Consider the following 16,091-nt stretch of genomic DNA (forward strand, 5'->3'; position numbering starts at 1 on the left):
GAGAGCTCAAATATGCTCATCGTTTGCGCAAATCCAGATGTCATCCACATTTTTTTTAGAGCTAGGTGGTCTTATTTAGAACCAGTCTGATAAAAAAATAAATATATATATATATATACAAAATAAATAGAGTCTACAGTTGGATAACCGAATGGTGGGTGATGAGAATAGTTGGCCTAAAATAGATTTAAGTCAATGGACCTAGGATGTAGGCCTATAGGTTTGCAATGGTTATGACAGGAGGGGGTTAAAACCTCTATAAACATTCTCAGGATGATTCTATGCAAGATGGTCCCATAAATTTCAAAGTGGAGTATGCGGGAATGAAACCAAAAAATATATTGTTTTCGTTTGTAAACATAATAATAGCCTTAGGCCTAATATTTGACATTCAACCACAATAATGCTCGATAGAGATCATTTTTCAAATGAAATACAATTTCTAAACAATAAAAAAAGCAGTAGGCTTTGGCTGTATAGGCTTACAGTCTACTGGATCTCCCATAGCGCACATCAATCACCCTCTCTCCCTCCCTTCTCTCCCGCCTCTTGGAGCTCCTGAAAGAGTGTGCCGTGTGTTGCTTTCAGCTTGTTTGAGACTGCTGTAACCTTCTACTCAGTGCTTCTACTACGGGCGCTTTCTGCTCAGAAGCCCCCGTTTTGTGAATGGGCTTCAGTCTGCTCTGACTTCAACCGTGCCCGGGTAGCGCAAGGAACGAATTCAGATATGCAAACAGGTAACTGCTTGGGAAAGAAGGGCCAAGAGAAAGCCAGGCTTGATATGTCGTCGCCATTTTGTTAGTTTTTTTTTTATATCATTATGTATTTCTAAATAATTTAGGCTATTTTGTGAACATAAGTTTTTAGCTACTTTTTAAAATAATTTAGATGCACATTGAACTGTTGAGGTATTTTATTATTTCGGCCAACTGCACATATAGCTTCTGAATACATTTTCTCATGAAAGTTGCCTTTGCTAAGAGATTGCTGGCGTATGTGCTCATCATTTATTACGAGTGAAGCTCGCAACGATTCAATCTAATAGAAAGCTGTCAACAATGTTTTGGCACAGAATGACGCAGCCTCGCGGGGGGCGTTCACCGTTCTCGAGCACAGTGCAAGATCTGATCAGTCTGAAGGAAACAATGTAGCCTAACTTTCCCTTTTCCTGGCTGGCGGAGAAACAGTTACAAAATAAACTAAATAAAACTGGCCCGCGAGTGATAACCCACCTCCCCATTTTTTATTACAAAATAAAACATAGGATTTTGTTTATGTAAAAAAAAAAAAGACAAGGAATTCAGCTACACATTTGTTTAATTTAGGAAATATGTTCCCAAGTATACCACAAATTAAAAAAGGGACATGTCTTTTGTATGTGATCATGTCTCAATGTAATCAAGGTATGAAATGATTGTTATTTTCAAAATACAATCAATTATTGGTTTTAGTTGTGGTGAATCTGCAGCATTATTATAATGATGTCCCGGCCCATAACCATCGACTCCGCGGCTGAATCTAGTTGCCTTTGCCTGCAGTACTGTAACTAGCTCTCCACCTAGCTGTCGAGACAAGTTACTACGGATAATGCTGCTGTAGTGTCTTCAACCGAGCGCTATGAAAACCGCCGCGCAAATGTTGTTCTCTTCTGTATCCAGCCAGCCTATGCGTAGGGTTTCCTAGGAGGAGTAGGCCTAGCGACTTTAGTTATGTAACCAAACCAATATCTGAATACAGCGCATGATTGTTGACGGTTGTCGAGAGGATAGGACAGTATCACCAATCTCTCTTATCTTGTCTAATATAGGCTAAACGCAGTTCTGGGACGCGCACGCTCGGTAAGTAGCACGAATATGTCTAATTTTGTAACATATCAAACCATCATGTTATGTTAGTTAGTAAGTATATGCTAGCGTGCTGTATCACAGCGTTGCAACAATATTGCATCTATCATATAATTTATTATGGGGGTGTGGGACCAGGGTTGAATTTTCCCAGAACAGACTGTGATAATATTTATTAAGCCAATGTTGCTGACACAAGTATTATACGGCAAACAGAGGACAGATGAGGGCGAGGAAAGGGGTATGGACTCATCACACAAAAAAATAATCTATCACCATAGAGAATTGTGATAACTGACAGACATGTAATAGTTTAATGGTTCAAACCGTTGTGCAATTTTATGTTTTATTGGCAGATGTTCTATGAAATAGGCTATATGAATGACAACAACAACAATGGCACGTGTCGTGTCATCACCTACGTTATGTGTGCACTGTGCGTAATGCCTACAAGCTACCATAGTTCACACGATGCATCTCCATTCGCAAAATAAACTAGTGCGTAATGTTGACATGACAGTGACACGGTGAACGCGGGTAGAGCACACAAGTGAGTCCGGTACTGGACATCCCTCTGCTCTAGATCAGCCAGCCAGTGTAGCGACCAGGGTACACAATGTACGACCCACCGACCAAGAGCCTGATGCAGCCATTAATAACTGTGAAGAGAAGGGCAGAGAGTGTGCGTGTGTCACAACATTAGCTCTCTGAGATACATTGGTAACGAACATGTTAAGACTCCTGGGGGGAACTGATAATATATTATTGAGAATGTAATTGTATTGGATTCATCCTTTGTGTGTGTCTCCAAATGGTTTGATCCAATAGTTTGATATCAGACCATTTCTTACATGAATATATCACTTTGATTTATCTTGCCTTCCAGGTCTCCTACTTGGTCATTTTGTAAATATATATTATTTTCTGTAACTACTACATGTTCCCATCTCATTGATATCAAATTATTAGAGATGCACAAATAGTTTTTGCACCCATCATGTGTCATGTGTGTAATGGTCATGTGAGGTGAAATGTGCATATTTTGGGATGTGAACACTCAGTTTGTTTGACCTGACGGAGATCCGTTTCAGATGGAAACGTTGTCAATAAAGCTGTGAATTGGGAGCTTTAACAGTGTGAGGGTCTTCTTGTTCTTTACTACTGTTTTTATTAGCCCAGCACCTATGTTTTTAAGGATGTATGACCACTTTTCTCTGTGTGTGTCTCATCAGCTTGTATGGAGTAGCGGTACCACTTAGTATCCTGCTATCTCAACCGATCACTATCATGTACACTACATGACCAAAAGTATATGGACACCTGCTCGTCAAACATCTCATTCCAAAGTCATAGGCATTAACATGGAGCTGGTCCCCCCCGCCCCCCTTTGCTGCTATAACAGCCTCCACTCTTCTGGAAGGCTTTTCACTAGATGTTGGAACATTGATGAGGGGACTTGCTTCCATTCAGCCACAAGATCATTAATGAGGTCGGGCACTGATGTTGGGCGATTAGGACTGTCTCGCAGTCTGCGTTCCAATTCATCCCAAATGTGTTCGATGGGGTTGAGGTCAGGGCTCTTTGCAGGCCAGTCAAGTTCTTCCACACCGATCTCGACAAACCATTTCTGTATGGACACCACTTGTGTTTGGTTGCTTAGCTTGGGTTTGGCTGCTCAGCTTGTGTTTGGTTGCTCAGCTTGTGTTTGGTTGCTCAGCTTGTGTTTGGTTGCTCAGCTTGTGTTTGGCTGCTCAGCTTGTGTTTGGCTGCTCAGCTTGTGTTTGGCTGCTCAGCTTGTGTTTGGTTGCTCAGCTTGTGTTTGGTTGCTCAGCTTGTGTTTGGTTGCTCAGCTTGTGTTTGGTTGCTCAGCTTGTGTTTGGCTGCTCAGCTTGTGTTTGGCTGCTCAGCTTGTGTTTGGCTGCTCAGCTTGTGTTTGGCTGCTCAGCTTGTGTTTGGTTGCTCAGCTTGTGTTTGGTTGCTCAGCTTGTGTTTGGCTGCTCTGCCAGGAAAACTCATTTAATGAAGCTCCTGACCAACAGTTATTGTGTTGACGTTGCTTTCAGAGGCAGTTTGGAACTCGGTAGTGAGCGTTGCAGCTGAGGACAGACGATTTTTATGTGCTACACACTTCAGCACTCGGGGTCCCATTCTGTATATATCCCCCCCCAAGCAGACACATCGATGGCTCTGAACGAACTTTATTTAACTCTCTGCAAACTGGAAACGATTTATCCGGAGGCTGCATTCATTGTAGCTGGGGATTTTAACAAGGCTAATCTGAAAACAAGACTCCCTAAATTTTATCAGCATATCGATTGCGCAACCAGGGGTGGAAAGACCCTGGATCATTGTTACTCTAACTTCCGTGACGCATATAAGGCCCTGCCCCGCCCCCCTTTCGGAAAAGCTGACCACGACTCCATTTTGTTGATCCCTGCCTACAGACAGAAACTAAAACAAGAAGCTCCCACGCTGAGGTCTGTCCAACGCTGGTCCGACCAAGCTGACTCCACACTCCAAGACTGCTTCCATCACGTGGACTGGGAGATGTTTCGTATTGCGTCAGACAACAACATTGACGGATACGCTGATTCGGTGTGTGAGTTCATTAGAACGTGCGTTGAAGATGTCGTTCCCATAGCAACGATTAAAACATTCCCTAACCAGAAACCGTGGATTGATGGCAGCATTCGTGTGGAACTGAAGGCGCGAACCACTGCTTTTAATCAGGGCAAGGTGTCTGGTAACATGACTGAATACAAACAGTGCAGCTATTCCCTCCGCAAGGCTATCAAACAAGCTAAGCGCCAGTACAGAGACAAAGTAGAATCTCAATTCAACGGCTCAGACACAAGAGGCATGTGGCAGGGTCTACAGTCAATCACGGACTACAGGAAGAAACCCAGCCCAGTCACGGACCAGGATGTCTTGCTCCCAGGCAGACTAAATAACTTTTTGCCCGCTTTGAGGACAATACAGTGCCACTGACACGGCCTGCAACGAAAACATGCGGTCTCTCCTTCACTGCAGCCGAAGTGAGTAAGACATTTAAACGTGTTAACCCTCGCAAGGCTGCAGGCCCAGACGGCATCCCCAGCCGCGCCCTCAGAGCATGCGCAGACCAGCTGGCCGGTGTGTTTACGGACATATTCAACCAATCCCTATACCAGTCTGCTGTTCCCACATGCTTCAAGAGGGCCACCATTGTTCCTGTTCCCAAGAAAGCTAAGGTAACTGAGCTAAACGACTACCGCCCGTAGCACTCACATCCGTCATCATGAAGTGCTTTGAGAGACTAGTCAAGGACCATATCACCTCCACCCTACCTGACACCCTTGACCCACTCCAATTTGCTTACCGCCCAAATAGGTCCACAGACGATGCAATCTCAACCACACTGCACACTGCCCTAACCCATCTGGACAAGAGGAATACCTATGTGAGAATGCTGTTCATCGACTACAGCTCGGCATTCAACACCATAGTACCCTCCAAGCTCGTCATCAAGCTCGAGACCCTGGGACTCGACCCCGCCCTGTGCAACTGGGTACTGGACTTCCTGACGGGCCGCCCCCAGGTGGTGAGGGTAGGCAACATCTCCTCCCCGCTGATCCTCAACACTGGGGCCCCACAAGGGTGCGTTCTGAGCCCTCTCCTGTACTCCCTGTTCACCCACGACTGCGTGGCCACGCACGCCTCCAACTCAATCATCAAGTTTGCGGACGACACAACAGTGGTAGGCTTGATTACCAACAACGACGAGACGGCCTACAGGGAGGAGGTGAGGGCCCTCGGAGTGTGGTGTCAGGAAAATAACCTCACACTCAACGTCAACAAAACTAAGGAGATGATTGTGGACTTCAGGAAACAGCAGAGGGAACACCCCCCCCCCATCCACATCGATGGAACAGTAGTGGAGAGGGTAGCAAGTTTTAAGTTCCTCGGCATACACATCACAGACAAACTGAATTGGTCCACTCACACAGACAGCATCGTGAGGAAGGCGCAGCAGGCTCTCCAGAGGGTAGTGAGGTCTGCACAACGCATCACCGGGGGCAAACTACCTGCCCTCCAGGACACCTACACCACCCGATGCTACAGGAAGGCCATAAAGATCATCAAGGACATCAACCATCCGAGCCACTGCCTGTTCACCCCGCTGTCATCCAGAAGGCGAGGTCAGTACAGGTGCATCAAAGCCGGGACCGAGAGACTGAAAAACAGCTTCTATCTCAAGGCCATCAGACTGTTAAACAGCCACCACTAACATTGAGTGGCTACTGCCAACACACTGTCAATGACACTGACTACTCCAGCCACTTTAATCATGGGAATTGATGGGAAATGATGTAAATATATCACTAGCCACTTTAAACAATGCTACCTTATATAATGTTACTTACCCTACATTATTCATCTCATATGCATACGTAGATACTGTACTCTATATCATCGACTGCATCCTTATGTAATACATGTATCACTAGCCACTTTAACTATGCCACTTGGTTTACATACTCATCTCATATGTATATACTGTACTCGATATCATCTACTGTATCTTGCCTATGCTGCTCTGTACCATCACTCATTCATATATCCTTATGTACATATTCTTTATCCCCTTACACTGTGTATAAGACAGTAGTTTTTTTTGGAATTGTTAGTTAGATTACTTGTTCGTTATTACTGCATTGTCGGAACTAGAAGCACAAGCATTTCGCTACACTCGCATTAACATCTGCTAACCATGTGTATGTGACAAATAAAATTTGATTTGATTTGTCAGCTTGTGTGGCCTTGAAAATAAAAGAGAGCCGCACACTCTAGGAGCTCAGATGCAAAAATATAATTACCAACGTCGAAATATTGGTAACCCTGATGAAGATAGTTTGGCTGTCGAAACGTTGGTAATTACATTTTTGCATCTGAGCTCCTAGAGTGTGCGGCTCTCTTTTATTTTCAAGTTTTCTAATCCGCTAGCCAGCACCTCGCCTAAATAGGTGTGCGTTTCTTTTTCTTCTAGATCAGCTTGTGTGGCCTACCACTTTGTGGCTGAGCCGTTGTTGCCCCTAGATATTTCCATTTTACAATAACAGCACTTACAGTTGACCAGGGCAGCTCTAGCAGGGCAGAAATTTGATTAACTGATTTGATGGAAAAGTGGCATCCTATGACGGTGCCACGTTGAAAGTCACTGAGCTCTTCAGTAAGGCCATTCTACTGGCAATGTTTGTCTGTGGAGATTGCATGGCTGTGTGCGCAATTGTATACACCTGTCAGCAACGAATGTGGCTGAAATAGTCAAATCTCATTTAAAGGCGTGTCCACATACTTTTGTATATATAGTGTATAATGGGATGCTCTGTCAGTAGTGTGTTGTCATAGAGATGCTAATGTACTAGTAGTTATGGCTGATAAAAGTGACAGTCTGATGGAGATAGTTGGATATGAGAGGGCCATTACAATGATTTAACCCACTGCTTGTTGAGTGCTGAGGATCACAATGATAATAGTGTCAAGTCTATCCATCACTCTGACATCTGCAATAGCTGTAGACCCGCTGCTTAAAGGCAGACTGAGCGAAATGACTTTGCCACAAGCAACACCGGAGATATTGAGAAGAGCAAGATGCAAGACTTCACTCACTCAGTCACACAAAGTATCTGCGCATGTGCAGGGGTTCGCTTCACACTGTTCACAGAGTGGTAGCCAGGGCATCGAAACAGAGAAGTTGAGCCAATGCTCAATTACAGTAGTTGTTGTGAAAATTGACCCACTATGCTGTTTACTTTCTGCATCTCCATCATATCGCTGAGTCTACTTTTAATCTTGAGATATCGTTGACTGCTGGTTGGTTATCACGACAGACACTTCCTTGGAACAGACAGACAGGTTGTTTACAGGACTGAAGGTCATAACATCAATATTTAGTCATAGTGAATAATAAGAAGAGCTTTTTTTCTGTGCAGTATGTATTGGCCACACCTCTTTCCTCAGTCTATCTACATGTCAGCTACGTGTGGGCCTGCTTGTTGACTCATGGCACTTGTACTTGTGTTATCTAAACACATTAAGTTGCCTATTCTATAATGCCATATTCTGAAAATTAAATGTATTTCAACCTGTCACTCAATCTAGCCAACTTGACATTGTATTGACAAACCGGGCTAAACTATATTGTACTGTAGTATACTGTCCTCTGTCTTACCACGTCTTCATGTCACTGTGACCTCCACAATATGTATTCTCTCTCTCTCTCTCTCTCTCTCTGTGTCTGTCTGTCTGTCTATCTGGGTCAGGCCACAGTAGTGGTCACTGTAGAGGTGACCAGTAGTCAGAGATACTGAGCTCTGTATGATAACATGGTCTGACTGGAAGCCTCTTCAGAGGAGAAGGACAAGGCACTGTTGAGAGACAGATGAGTTGTTTCATAAGAGGCTCTCCATAGAGAGTAAAGAATGTACAACAGGGTGTGTTTTTATTAGGAAATGAAGAGTATCTCAATGAGAGAGGGAGACAGAGAGACAGAGAGAGAGACAGAGAGAGGGAGACAGAGAGAGGGAGACGGAGAGACTGAGACAGAGGGAGATGGAGACGGAGACAGAGAGGAAACTATGGCTGTTCAGGGGAACGTTATTGTTGGGTGTGTTACTTGCCATAGCATCACATTAAAAGTCCATTTACAATGGGGTCAATGAAAAGCTTTACTTGACTTAGAGGAAACCAGGGGAGGGGGAGGAATTCACACTCGTTTCCAAAAATAAGTTTTGCCCGTTCCTTGGGATTTGTGTTACACCACTACTGAGAGGGGAGGAGGGGAAAGTTCTGGAGGATGTGAATGGAAGGCTTGAGGTTGAAGAGGAGAAAAAGACTGAAGAGAAGAGGGGGAGGAAATATGGTTTTCATTAACATGGATACGGTGCCTGGTGCTGGGTTGACCGTTTTACTGTGTGGTCTGTTCAGAAAGAGAGAGAGTTGCAAAGGGTTGCTGACAGACATGAAACAGAAGGTTGGAGAGAAAAGAGAGAAAGGTGGAGTACAGTATAGGGAGGGAGGGAGGGAGGGAGGGAGGGAGGGAGGGAGGGAAAGGTAGCAGGATTGTAGTGTGGAGGGAAGTAGAAGTTGGTATCGAGCATGAGCCCTTAGATCTGTGATCCCTTCACAAAATAAAAAAAGACGGAGGAAGGAAGGAATGATACCTTTTTAAAGGATTTGAAAAGAGTTTTCCCGTAAGTGCAGGCATTCTTGGAAAGGGCTGCGCTGCTGAGTATGATTGGTCCCCTGGGGTTCTGTTCAGTGAGGTCATCAGTGAGGTCATCATCTGAATCATCTCCTGAGTGACTTTACTGCCATCTGCTTCATACACACACACACATACACACACCATACACACCATACACACACACACACCGTACACATGCGGCTAGGGAAATTGTATTGCAGCATTTTCTTCAGGACTTTGGACAGAGAGAGCGGAGGAAAGAGAGGGAGCTGACTCCAGTTGTAGGGTTTAGTAGAGTGTCGGGTTGCCAGGCTGGGTGATGCTGTGGTCAGCTGCAGTGGAGAACAGGACATTTAGCTGGTGTCGTTTGTCGTCTGTTATAAGCATTATAGTAAGTGGCATAGAGGCAGTATAGTTTCTGTGTTTTCACCTTCTTGTAAAGTACTTTACATTCGGATTGTCACTCGGTTGTTTTTCAGTAAAGCTGACAGACTTCTGTTGTTATTGTTGTATTGTTGCTACTAATGTCTGATGTCAGTGAAATGACCTCTTTCTCTGTCTGTTTCTCTCTTTCACTCCATCCTTCTCAGTTCAAGTCTGACTGACTGACAGACAGAGAGGGACAAAGCGCTGGACAGTTGGGTCAAGAAAGCCTTTTGTTATTTAATCTCTGGACAATACCTGTTCCCTTCCACCCTGGGTGCTGCCCCCCCCACCCCTCCCCCCTCACATCTCTGATGGACCAGAGAGCGAAGGGGGGCCCATCTCTACCTCCACCATCCTCACTGCCTCTCCTCCCCACAGCCCCACCACAGCAGTACCCAGAGAAAGAGGTAGGCGGTGGGACAAGGAAGAGGATAGAGAAGGAAGGAGGTGGTGCAGTACTGGAGGTGCTCATTGAGGGGTGCTGTGGTGCTGCAGGGCAGAGACAGCTCCCATTCCCAGGCAGAGAGAGGAGCTGCACTGAGGGCAATGTGAGGCTGAGGATCGGAGTCCAAACGGCCAAACGCACCAAGAAACCCCCCAGGACCCTGGAGGGCTACGAGTGTAAACCCACCATCAGGACGTATCAGAGGCCTGGGAGGGGGAGTCAGGAGGGAGGGGGGAGTGGGCAGGGGAACCGTCCTCAGGAGGAGGGGGACAGAGAGCAGAACCAGGGGTCAGACCCTAGCACCACCCAGACCAGGAAGATACACTCCTCCTCGCCTCCATCTTCATCATCATCATCCCCTACAACCACCCCTCCCAGCCCAGCCAACCCTCAGACTGCGCCAGCCAAACAGGTAGGAAGAGAACCACCTCCACCTCACGGAATACCTGACTTTTTAACCACTTACTCCTCATTTATTACATTGACTAGTACTTCTGTTCTGCTTTATATACCGGGTCCCCTACAAATCTCTCCAGTGGGAAGAACTATTCCCATTTGACACAATTCTATATTATTACACATTTATGTAGGTTTGTGCATGATATGCATTAGTGTTCAGTATGTGTGTTTCCTATTCAACCCCCGCAGGCGTGTTATCTGGTCCAGAACACTCAGCGGTTCCTAATGGTTTCTAATAATAATAAGGTCAAGTGAGTGATTGTCTGGATAGAGGAACTTAAACAGCAGCAGCAGTGGTGCATTAGATTATAGAGAACAGGACTATTAATAGTCACATAGCACAGCAGCTATTAGCAGCTGATCCAGACATTGGTCCATCAGTTCTTATGACAATCACCCACCCCAGAGAGTAGATTATTGCTTTAGCTGCAAACACCAGTCAGGCTGCAACAGCGCAGCTCCCAAATTACAGGACAAGCATGAAATGTCAAGCCTCCTCATCTCTATTCGTGGCCATTTATAGCTACCAATAGCACAGCTGCCTTTCTCTCTAGTTCTCTCTCTACCCTGTCTCTTTCTCTCTGTCTATTTTTACCTCCCCTCTTTTCTCTACCTGCTCTTATTTCTCTTTCTCTCCACCTCTCTCTCTCTTTCTCGATCGCTCAATTTCTCCTCTTGCCGGGTCAACCTCATTTCAGTCTCCATCACCTCAGCTTCTCTCCTCATGTGTCCTAATTTCTCTATCTTTCTCTCGCTCTCTCGTCTTCTCTCTCTCTCTCTTTTCCGCTCTCTCTCTTCCTCTCTCTCTTTTCCTCTCTCCCTTCCTCTTTCTCTCTTTTCTTCTCTCTCCCTTTTCCTCTCTCTCTCTTCCTCTCTCTGTCTTTTACTGTCTCTCTCTCTTTGTCATTGTGTCCTTTAGCTGTCTTCCAACAGGCTTGCACCAGCACCCCACCCTTACTGTTTCTCTCTCTCTTTGTCATTGTGTCCTTTAGCTGTCTTCCAACAGGCTTGCACCAGCACCCCACCCTTACTGTTTCTCTCTCTCTTTGTCATTGTGTCCTTTAGCTGTCTTCCAACAGGCTTGCACCAGCACCCCACCCTTACTGTTTCTCTCTCTCTTTGTCATTGTGTCCTTTAGCTGTCTTCCAACAGGCTTGCACCAGCACCCCACCCTTACTGTTTCTCTCTCTTTGTCATTGTGTCCTTTAGCTGTCTTCCAACAGGCTTGCACCAGCACCCCACCCTTACTGTTTCTCTCTCTTTGTCATTGTGTCCTTTAGCTGTCTTCCAACAGGCTTGCACCAGCACCCCACCCTTACTGTTTCTCTCTCTTTGTCATTGTGTCCTTTAGCTGTCTTCCAACAGGCTTGCACCAGCACCCCACCCTTACTGTTTCTCTCTCTCTGTCATTGTGTCCTTTAGCTGTCTTCCAACAGGCTTGCACCAGCACCCCACCCTTACTGTTTCTCTCTCTTTGTCATTGTGTCCTTTAGCTGTCTTCCAACAGGCTTGCACCAGCACCCCACCCTTACTGTTTCTCTGTCATTGTGTCCTTTAGCTGTCTTCCAACAGGCTTGCACCAGCACCCCACCCTTACTGTTTCTCTCTCTTTGTCATTGTGTCCTTTAGCTGTCTTCCAACAGGCTTACACCAGCACCCCACCCTTACTGTTTCTCTCTCTCTGTCATTGTGTCCTTTAGCTGTCTTCCAACAGGCTTGCACCAGCACCCCACCCTTACTGTTTCTCTCTCTTTGTCATTGTGTCCTTTAGCTGTCTTCCAACAGGCTTGCACCAGCACCCCACCCTTACTGTTTCTCTCTCTGTCATTGTGTCCTTTAGTTGTCTTCCAACAGGCTTGCACCAGCACCCCACCCTTACTGTTTCTCTCTCTTTGTCATTGTGTCCTTTAGCTGTCTTCCAACAGGCTTGCACCAGCACCCCACCCTTACTGTTTCTCTCTCTCTGTCATTGTGTCCTTTAGCTGTCTTCCAACAGGCTTGCACCAGCACCCCACCCTTACTGTTTCTCTCTCTTTGTCATTGTGTCCTTTAGCTGTCTTCCAACAGGCTTGCACCAGCACCCCACCCTTACTGTTTCTCTCTCTCTGTCATTGTGTCCTTTAGCTGTCTTCCAACAGGCTTGCACCAGCACCCCACCCTTACTGTTTCTCTCTCTCTGTCATTGTGTCCTTTAGCTGTCTTCCAACAGGCTTGCACCAGCACCCCACCCTTACTGTTTCTCTCTCTCTGTCATTGTGTCCTTTAGCTGTCTTCCAACAGGCTTGCACCAGCACCCCACCCTTACTGTTTCTCTCTCTCTGTCATTGTGTCCTTTAGCTGTCTTCCAACAGGCTTGCACCAGCACCCCACCCTTACTGTTTCTCTCTCTCTGTCATTGTGTCCTTTAGCTGTCTTCCAACAGGCTTGCACCAGCACCCCACCCTTACTGTTTCTCTCTCTTGTTTGCTCTCCTTTTCCCTCCCTCTTTCTCTTTCATCTCCCTGTCCTCTCTCTGACCCACTAATGAACTATGCAGCTCTGAAACACATTACATTTACATACCTCTACTTCCTTGTTAGCAAGGGCACAATGCTGTAAATTATTAGAAAATAACAATTGTGTAATACATTAACAGAACTCTATCATAAGTCTAACCGGGATTCTTTTGGAGAAATATTTCTTTAAAATATTTTTGATTATATGAAAATCTTTACCTGTAAATTGCCTAGTTAGATCTTTTCTGATAGATGACATAATAAGTTACCAATGTGATCTGATAACAATGTGTTTAGAACCATGTTTTCATCCCAGCAGGTCCCTGTGAACCTGGGCTATAAGAAGTCAGACACCCTAACGAAGAAACCAAGGCACCCTGACCCACCTGATGCCCACAGCAAATTACCTTCACCTGCCCAAATGGACCAGGCAACCCCCTCTTACCCCACAGCTTCATCCCCCCATTCCCCCCCTCCCTCACCACCCCATTCCCCCTTGGTAAAGGACCCTAGCGGTGAGGGAGGTATGCTGAATGGGGGAGTACCTACAGTCACCTGCCATCCTACCAGACTCACAAAGGTCAAAGGTCGCAAACAGAACTGTTCTTCCTCAGCCGCCCCCAATAATGTGAACTCAACAACAAGACCTCCAGCCTCCAGCCCCCATCAGGCTGACCTTGCAGCCCAGGACAGGACTACAGGCTTCAGCTGCCCTCCTACACCACCCCCATCCACACCCCTACTTCTAGACCAGAGAGGAGCCCCAGTGGCTGATGGGAGACTGAGTCCTGCTGCCTCCCTCACCAGCCTGAGCAGGGGCCCATTACTACCGTCCTCTGTGGGAAATGAGAGAGGGAAGGAGGAGAAAGCCAAGAAGAAGAAAGAGAAAGATGACAAAGCGAGGGGTGAGAAAGGGAAGGGTAAGAGAGGGGAGAAGGGGAGAGGGAAGGAGGACAGAGGGAGGAATGAGAGTCCAAAGATGGACAGAGATGAGAGAGGGAAGGAGGGAACTGGGATGGATGAGAGCTGGAGGGATATGACGGGGAAGGAGGAGAGAAATGGGGACGAGGACAAGGAAAGAGAGAAGCTCAGAGACTTGAGGATGAATAAATCGTCCTCTTCTACAAAGTGTCAGATGTCTGAGGTTCAGAGCAGGAAGACAGGTACACCCAGCCCAGACCTGACCAGCGGAACAGGGGAATCAGATGATACTGGTGCCCCCTCAAGACCCACCGTCTTTCCCTCCAACCCATCCACTGCCTCCTCTCCCCTCACTTCCCTCCCTCCTCCCTCTCTCTCTGTCCACTCTTCCTCTCCTCCTACCTCCCCCCGAGAGCAGGACAGCCGTCCGCTGAAGAAGCGTAAGACCCGACGGCCAAGCTGGACCAGGCTGGTGAACCGGGCACAGAGACTGGCAGAGAACCCAGATGGCCGCCAAGATGCCCCCTTAGTTGCCCCACAGAACCCCACTACCCCCCAGACATCCCCCACTACACCCCAGACACCCACAACTACCAACTCACCCAACCTTCGGTCAGCTGAGTCATGCCTAGCCCCCTCCGTTCCCCCCACCCTCCAGTCTGTCCTCCCTCTCCCCCTCTACCTCCACCCCTGTGAGACCCAGACCAGCAGGGCGACCCCCATCCCCCACCCAGTCTCACTTGTTGACCTCTGACCCTAGCCCTTTACCTGGACCTGACCGTCCCTTCAATCAGGCCAGAAAAAGGGGTCGCCCCAAATCCCAAACCTCGAGCTTGGACGAACCCCAACCCAGACACTCCCCCAAACCTACCCAAGCTGAGATGCTCCCTCATGGGCATGATGAGACTCCGGACCCCCATGTGCTCAACCCAGTGCTGGATCACAGTCCCACCCTCACCAATCCCTCTTGCCCCAACCCCACGCCCAGGAAACGAGGTCGCCCCAGACGGCTGCCCCCCTCCCCCCTCCTCCCCAAACAGACTCCCCAGGACCAGAACAGGGGTACACTGACCCCCTCTGGAGGTGAGGAGGGGGGTAAAGACTTCCCCTCTGAAAAGGGGAACAGGAAGCTGAGGATGAGGAGCATCATCGGAGAGATGAAGAGGAGGAAGAAGAGGAGGCTACTCAGGGAAATGCTTTCTGGGTGTGGAGGGGGGAAGGAGGGGAGAGGAAGAGAGGGAGGTAGAGAGAACTCTCGTGGGTGTGCAGGAGGGGTGTGTGGGTCGGCCACAGCACCCTCCCTGTCCTCCTCCTTTGGGGGTAAACTAGGTCCCCAGATCAACGTGAGTAAGAGGGGGACCATCTACATGGGGAAGAGGAGAGGACGCAAACCCAAAGCTCCAGCTAACTCTAACCCTGCCTCTCAGTCCACACTGTTCACCAGTCTCTCTAGTTCCTCGCTCTTCTCCTCTCCCCAGCCCCATCCTCCCCTCTCTCACCCATTCCCCTCCCCATCTCTCACCCACTCCAGTGGAGCCCAGAGCCCTTACAGTGATGGAGGCTGCACAGAACCTGCTCCCTCCCTCTTCCTCCCCCACACCTTCTCCCTCCCCTCACCCTCCTCCTCCTGCGCATCGCCACGTCCTCTCTCCTCCTCCTTCTCCTCCTGCTCATCCCTCTCTCCCTCCCTAAAGAGGAGTTCTCCAGGTCAGGGACGACATCCTCTCTTCCACCATCCCTCCAGCAGACTCTCTTCTCCTCTTCCTCACACTCTTTACCCCCATCTGCCTGTCTTCCCCACACACCTGAAAGAGGCCACACCCTCACCTATCAATAAATCACACAGCAAGGAGATGTTGCCTAGTGATAGTGTGATTGGAATGGACCACAACACTACCTCAGAGAGGGGGGAGAGGAGGGGCCGAGGGAGAGGGGGGGTAACCATGGGAATGACCTCAGATGTCACCCGGTCAGTGTTCCGGACAGGTTTAGGGGTCAACCTGAAGGGTCAGAGACAACCCTCACCCTCCATGTTACTAGAACACCCCCTGTACCCTCACCCATCAGAGTGTCAGCCTCACCCCCCTCTCCCCCCTCTGCCTCCCCCAGACACACGCCTCCTTCTGACTTAGTGGAACCCAGAGACAGACACAGGCACAGGCGGAGGGGGTACGAATGTCCCTATACCTGCCCCCCCTGCCCCTGCCTAGGGCACAACCAGCGCTCCCACCTGGACCTCTGCCCCTGCCTAGGGCACAACACACACAAGAGACAGA

General features: G+C 47.8%; 2 protein-coding genes across 6 annotated transcripts; both read left to right on the top strand.

Annotated features, from left to right (window-relative positions):
• The first annotated feature begins 504 nt into the window (after window positions 1-504).
• On the top strand, window positions 505-14,577 carry LOC112235549 (pollen-specific leucine-rich repeat extensin-like protein 1). 5 transcript variants are annotated; one of them, XM_042305119.1, is made up of 4 exons: window positions 505-737; window positions 1,808-1,838; window positions 9,660-10,352; window positions 13,214-14,577. In XM_042305119.1, the coding sequence occupies exons 3-4, from the start codon at window positions 9,807-9,809 to the stop codon at window positions 14,567-14,569; spliced, it is 1,902 nt and encodes a 633-aa protein (XP_042161053.1). In that variant the 5' UTR covers window positions 505-737; window positions 1,808-1,838; window positions 9,660-9,806; the 3' UTR covers window positions 14,570-14,577. The 5 variants fall into 5 exon arrangements, with proteins under 5 accessions (XP_042161053.1, XP_042161049.1, XP_042161051.1 ...); XM_042305115.1 differs by having other exon boundaries at window positions 507-737; window positions 13,211-14,577; XM_042305117.1 differs by lacking the exon at window positions 1,808-1,838 and having other exon boundaries at window positions 507-737; window positions 13,211-14,577.
• LOC121840642 (histone-lysine N-methyltransferase ASH1L-like) lies at window positions 14,577-15,947 on the top strand. Its single transcript, XM_042305120.1, has one exon. The coding sequence runs from the start codon at window positions 14,697-14,699 to the stop codon at window positions 15,945-15,947; it is 1,251 nt and encodes a 416-aa protein (XP_042161054.1). The 5' UTR covers window positions 14,577-14,696.
• The last annotated feature ends 144 nt before the right edge of the window (window positions 15,948-16,091 follow it).

This window comes from Oncorhynchus tshawytscha, linkage group LG23, assembly GCF_018296145.1.
Source record: "Oncorhynchus tshawytscha isolate Ot180627B linkage group LG23, Otsh_v2.0, whole genome shotgun sequence".
Taxonomy (NCBI): domain Eukaryota; kingdom Metazoa; phylum Chordata; class Actinopteri; order Salmoniformes; family Salmonidae; genus Oncorhynchus; species Oncorhynchus tshawytscha.